Genomic DNA, 6972 nt, shown 5'->3' with positions numbered 1-6972 from the left:
TTTACTTATAATATGAGAGTTCTTAGGGTTCTTAATCTTTTGTGGTTCTCATTTGAACCACTTCCTTTAATATATATATATATATATATATATATATATATATATATATATATATATATATATATATATATATACTAGGAGCGTACCCGCGCGATGCAGCGAGCGGCAAATCGTTTCATTCCAATGATTAATTAGATTTTCCTGGCCGACGAATTGTTTGTCTTCAATCTATTTCGGGCATCTCAATCGTTGGTCGGTCTACAAACTCTTTTCATTTTCTTTTTCTATGTTCGAATTCAGGTTGTTTCGGTTCAGGTTTAGATTTTTCGTTCATATTTATTTTTGTGGATTTTGATGTTCGTGTTTTCAGTTGAGCTAAACCGCTCAATTAAAAATGAATAAAAATATTAAATGTGTTTTAATATTAAACAACTTTAAAAGAAGTATAAAAAATTATTAGGTTTAAAAACATGAAACGTTAATGATTATTAATATTCATATAAAACAATAATAATGGTTGTAATGTAATTTAAGTGTCATCAATATATTAACAAAATGATTATAAAATGTCTAAAAAGATATTAAAATGAAACAATTCAAAAATAAAATTAATATGATGAAAAATAAACGTAATATATTGATTATATTTTTATAAAACAACTAAAGAACCTTAACAAAAATTAAGAAGTTAGTTTTTAATGATATGACATGAGTATGTCATTTCAAGTTTCAATAAGAAGCTATTGGTTAAGGCTGGAGGGAGTGGTGTCACCGAAACCGCACTCCCTCCCCCGCCACGTAAGCGTCATGTCACTTTTTACCACTCAAGTGTGGTTTCTTGCCACACCTTTGGTGTGGTGCCACAGTTTTAGTTTTATTTTTATTTTTGTTTTTTTGTTTGTTTTTTTGTTTGTTAACTATTTTAATTTAATAAAACTTATTTTTTTAATAAAAAAACATAATTTTAAAAACATAATCTTTCATTAATTAAAAATACAAATACCATACATTACTTAATGTAAAAAAAACTAAAAATTTAGAAAAACAAAGTAGAAACATAAAAACTTGAAAAAACTTTAAAAAAAACACACAAGAAACCATTAAAAACTTGAAAAAAAAAAACTAGAAATTAGCCACGATTGATGTAACGGTTTTTCACCTCCTCCTTCATCGCCAAACCACTTCAAGCTCAGCCCCAATCATATTCGATGTGTTCATCGCTAGTATTCGCATGTCGCTCTCCCTTTGTTTCCGAAGCTCTCTTTCATAAGCAATTTTCAAAATCTTGTCCATTCTGTCTTTTATACCCTTTATGTCGGTTCCCATTTCTTTCAAATCATCTGAATCCGACGCTTTGCCTTTGCCTTTGCTTTTTGATTTGTCTCTTCCCAATGGTCTGGAAGGTGGTGGAACTGGAACAGGTTCATCTTCGTTCAGATCAAATTGAACATGGGCATTTGATGTAGTGTGGTCGGACTCAGATGTTCTGCTGCGTTTTGACCCACTGTCGATATGTTGGTCAGATGTTTTACTACTCAGCCATTTCTTGTTATCTTTCAAAAAATTCCAAACTTCAAGAAACTTGAAAGCCTTCAGATTTTCTTTTTGATACACTTTCAACGCTTTCTTCAAAATGACTTCATTGCTTCCATTGACGTTTCATGTTGTTCCACAAGTCATTAAACAACATGACTTCCTTGTTCATCTTCCCCCATTTGGAGTACACTTGATGTTTTGAATGGTATTCTCCACGGTTCATTCCTTTATGGAACCTGTGTAAAACACGAATAAAAAAGCGGTCATGCTTTTGGTCTTTTCCAACCGTCGCATCTTCTGAAATATCGATCCAAGATTGTGTCAACAATAACGCTTCCAAAGGTTCCCAACATCTAGCCCCCGCCTTCTCTTTTCTTTTAGTTGCTGCTCGAGTGGGCTGAATTTCTGTAACGAATTCCGGTTCAAAATCAGAAACGACCATTTCTGGTTGCGTTTGTGTTTGTTGAACAAACTCGGGTTGGGACAAAAAATCAAATGGATTAAAATCCGGGTCGGGTTGTGGTAGTGGTGGTGTTTGTGGATGTGGTTACCCTAGTCGTTGTGGAAAACAAGGAAATATACCGCCGTAGTGGTAATATGAAGGTGAGAAAATCGGTTGATCAAATGAAGGTATTGGGGTGTTGGTGTTTATGACTGGTGTTTTTTCTTTGCTATGTCTTTTGGAAGAAGACATTTTTTCAAAGAATATTGGATGAAATGATTGTCTTTATATGTGTTTAAAGGTTGTGTAAATGTAAAAATGGTAACATATATATATATATATATATATATATATATATATATATATATATATATATATATATATATAGATGGAGTAAATGGTTAAAAAAATATAAAAAAAAAATTAAATTACACGAATCTTTGAACGGTCAAAAGAGAAAAGAGCAACAACCAATCAGCATATGCGGTCTTCAATGGCCGCACTGCGGTCTCGACCGCACCAAACTGCACCCTGGGGGCATGGGCGGTCCTAGCTAGGTGCCCGGTGTGGCACCGGCAACACCTAGCTTCCGCGTACGAAGTAGAATTTTTTTTTTAATTTTTACCTATTGTGCCACTACGTAAAAAAAATCGTGCAACTACTAAAAAAATTGTGCAACTACATAAAAAAAATATTGTCACTCTTTCGGGAATTACCGAACGAAAAAAAAATAATAACGATCCAAATGTTTTATTCAATTGTAGTTAGTCCAATTGTCTAAAGCCCTAAAACCCAAATGAAACTTAATTTGATAAATTAGCAATTGGGCTAATTGCATGGAAAAAAGATAGCCCAATAATCCTAATTGCTTGTAATTAATCCATTGGTTGAAAGAAAAAAAAACACGATCGAAGATTACACAGGGGCAGGGGCGACGCACGAGGCAATAGGCACGACTATCGACTTTTGCCTCCAAAATTCAATCGATCAATCGACCTTGAGGGCTGAGGCTTGATCGATTTCATAAAAGGATCGATCACAATTCACAATACTTGATGTCTTGATCGATTTCATAATGAAGCAAGTAAGTTTTACCAATTACCAATTCATTAAGATATTTGAAATTGATATGTGTTTTTGAAGTTAGTGATTGACTTAGGTGAAATTGATTTGTTTTGTTGAAGTTATATTGTTTTCTTAGGTTATATTGCTATGTTTTTTTTATTGAATTGATTGTTTGATTAGGTGAAATTGATATGTTTTATTGAATTTATTGTTTGATTAGGTCAAAGCAACTTGTTTTATTGAATCGATTGTTTGATTTGGTGAAATTGATATGTTTTATTTAATTTATTGTTTGATTAGGTGAAACCAACTTGTTTTATTGAAGTCATTGTTTGATTAGGTGTAATTGTTATGTTTTTATTGAATTTATTGTTTGATTAGGTGAAAACAAGTTGTTTTATTGAAGTCATTGTTATGTTTTTATAGGTTAAACTAAGTGGTTTTTTTACTAAAAGACAAAGACCTAATCCTAATGAAAGTGGTGAAGAATGTTCCCAAATACCAATCACCAATCAATCAATGCCTTCCGTTTCTAATCCTAATGCAACTCCACAAACACCAATCACCAATCAATCAATCCCTTCGGTTTCTAATGCAACTCCACAAACACAATGCTCTAACCAACCTAATGATAATGTTAACTTGAAGGATCTTCCAAAGGACCCGGCGGATAGGCCATTGATTACAAGTTACAAACCAAATATAAGAGATGATGTAAGAAGAGCATATTTGCTTCAAGGACCGTGTCAAGTAAGGGCACATAAGTTTCCTAAAAAAAATAGGTGATAGATTTAGAAGATTCGTTCCTTCATGGTTTGATGACTTTGATTGGTTGGAATATAGTGTGAAAAAGGATAGTGCATATTATTTATATTGTTATTTATGTGGGGACCTCATGGGACAAAAAGGAGGGAGAGATGCATTTGTTTCCCAAGTTTTTGATACTTGGAATAAAAAAGATGCATTTCGGACTCATGTGGGTGGTATTGATAGTTTTCACAACAAAGCAAAAGAAAAGTGTGAGTTTTTAATGAGGGAAAAACAATCTATCAATGTAGTCTTGAGGAGGCAAACCGAAGCAGAGGATCATAAATATAAATCTCGATTAAGTGTTTCTATTATTGTTGTTAGACTTTTATTGAAAACCGGTTTAACGTTTCGTGGTCATGACGAGTCGGTTAACTCGGAAAATAGAGGGCTATACATTGAAGTGTTAAAAGCCATTCGAGAGACTAGTGAATATATTTTCAACAAGACTTTAGAAAAGGCTCCAAAAAACAATAAACTAATTTCCCCTAAAATTCAAAAAGAACTTGTGCAATGTTTTGCACAAGAAGTACTTTTGAGTATTCGTGAAGAGATTGGTCAAGATGTTTTTGCTTTACTAGTTGATGAATTTAGTGATGTTTCAAAAAAGGAACAAATGGCTATTGTTTTGCGTTATGTCGATACTCTTGGCTTTGTGAAAGAAAGATTCATAGGTCTAGTGCATGTGAAGGATACATCTTCTTTGACACTCAAAAATGCCATAAATGAAGTACTTACAAGCAAGGTTCTAAATAACGTAAGGCGTGACTTGGCGGCAATGTCAAGCCTCAAGCTTTTCCGAGCCTTGGCGAGTCATGACGTTTGTAAGGCGTGACTTAAGGCGGCAATTTTCTATATAATTAATATTTTTATATATATTTTCAATTATTATTAATTTTTATACACATATATGAGTTAAGACAGCGTTTTGGCAAAGCTTGGCGGCAGGTGCAAGCCTTGGAGTCGTGGCGCGGCTTGGCGGAGCCATGGCGAGCTTTTTAGAACCTTGCTTACAAGTAATAAGTTGAGTTTTAGTCGGGTAATTTATTCTTTACTTTTTTGTTATTTCAATTTAATATATATATATATATATATATATATATATATATATTAATTGTTTTAAATTTTAATAGATAAGAGGACAAGGTTATGATGGGGCTAGCAATATGCGAGGGGAATTCAATGGTTTGAAAGCTTTGATATTACAAGAGAATGACACAGATTTTTATGTACATTGCTTTGCACACCAACTTCAATTAGTAGTTGTGGCTGTAGCAAAGAAGCATGATGGTGTTAGTGACTTTTTTGAGCAAATTTCGTTGGTGGTTAATGTAGTTTGTGCATCGTGTAAAAGAAAAGACTTACTACGAGAGCAAGCAAGAGAAAGGGTGCAAAAAGGCTTGTGTAGTGGTGAACTTGAAACCGGAAGAGGGTTAAATCAAGAGACTACACTTGTTCGAGCGGGAGAAACAAGATGGGGTTCACATTTCAACACACTCACATGTTTGATGAAGTTATTTGCGGATGTTCTTGTAGTTTTAGATTTTGTAAAAGAGGAGGGAGGGTCATTGGCAAACCGTCAACAAGCATCTGGAATCTTAGCATATTTTAAATCATATGAGTTCGTGTTTTACTTACATATGATGTATGACATTTTACACCTCACGGGTACATTGTCAAAGCAACTTCAAAGAAAAGATCTAGACATTTTAGAAGCGGCTTCGATGGTTAGAGGGACAATGGAGGCATTGCAATCTTTTAGAAACATAGGGTTTGCTAGCATTTTGCCAAAAGTATCCTCTTTTTGTGAAACACACGAAATTGATACTTTGGATATGGAAGAGTTGTATATTGGTGCGAGAAACCGTAGGACTACAAAGACTAATAGGTTTCATTTTGAGGTTGAAATCTTCAACACGGTGGTAGATATGCAACTTATAGAATATCGGGATCGATTTAGTGAAACAAGCACCCAATTATTAGAATACATGGGTGCTTTGAGCCCTTGTGATTCATTTGCACAATTTGACAAATCAAAGTTATTGAAGTTGGGTAAGTTATACAAGTATGACTTTGATGATTCAGATATGATAGACCTTGAAGGACAACTTGAGATATTTTATCACTCTTACATCAAAGATGAGCGCTTTGCTAGTTTGAAAGGAATTTCCGACCTTTCTCGTTTGATGGTTAGTACGGGGAAGCATCGATCTTATCCTTTGGTTTATAAGCTATTAAAGTTGGCTTTGATATTACCTGTAGCGACCGTAAGTGTAGAAAGATGTTTTTCAAAGATCAAGCTCTTGAAGACCGACTTGCGTAACAAAATTGGCGATGAATTTTTGAACGACGCATTGTTGTGTAATGTCGAGACCGAAGCACTTGCGAAAGTTGAGAATGAAAAAGTAATGGAGCGGTTTCAAAAGATGTCTGCACGAAGAGGACAAATTTAATTTCTAGTATATCGTTGTTATATTATGTTTAACCAGAAAAAAAAATTGTATTAGATGAATAGATGTTTTATATTATGTTTGACCGGAATTTTTTTTAATGTTTTATATTATGTGTGATGGGGAAAAAAATTATGCAACCCCTATTACTAATTCCTGTGTCCGCCCCTGGGGGTGGTGTTCGCGGCCCACGTGACATCACCGCGGTTCCAAACCGCATACCACACCGAGCAGTCTAAAAAAACATACCAAAATGAATATTTTAAAATCAGTTTTATGTTTTACAGCTTTTCATTATGTATTTTTAATCTTTATTGTTATAATTATTTAATATTTATAACAATTAATTTGTCCAATGAATAAAGCATTTGTAATCTTTATTGTTAATCACAATGTAAATCAGATCATCCTTTTGTCCACATTCTTTCATACGTATTGTGTTTGTCTGTGTTGTTGAAGGTTTTGTTACATAATAGCTAACATGAAAACTATGTACGTATAATATTTGGTTTGCTTTTGTACTACATATTTAATATTTATAACAATTAATTTGTCCAATGAATAAAGCATTGTAATCTTTATTGTTAATTGTTAATAAGTAATATACACAATGTAAATCAGATCATTCTTTTGTCCACATTCTTTCATACGTATTGTGTTTGTCTGTGTTGT

The 6972-nt window shown here is 33.5% G+C and overlaps 1 protein-coding gene across 1 annotated transcript; it reads left to right on the top strand.

The window, feature by feature from the left end:
• The first annotated feature begins 2133 nt into the window (after positions 1-2133).
• Positions 2134-6303, top strand: LOC145064222 (uncharacterized). Its single transcript, XM_079011709.1, has 6 exons — positions 2134-2166; positions 3344-3373; positions 3470-3793; positions 3897-4595; positions 4771-4866; positions 4984-6303. Exons 1-6 carry the CDS (start codon positions 2134-2136, stop codon positions 6301-6303), a joined length of 2502 nt encoding a protein of 833 aa, XP_078867835.1.
• The last annotated feature ends 669 nt before the right edge of the window (positions 6304-6972 follow it).

The sequence above is a fragment of the Lactuca serriola genome, chromosome 7 (assembly GCF_051521515.1).
Source record: "Lactuca serriola cultivar US96UC23 chromosome 7, Lser_US96UC23_V15, whole genome shotgun sequence".
Lineage (NCBI taxonomy): Eukaryota > Viridiplantae > Streptophyta > Magnoliopsida > Asterales > Asteraceae > Lactuca > Lactuca serriola.
Note: the sequence above shows the minus strand (reverse complement) of the source record. Positions and strands in the feature narration are given on the sequence as shown.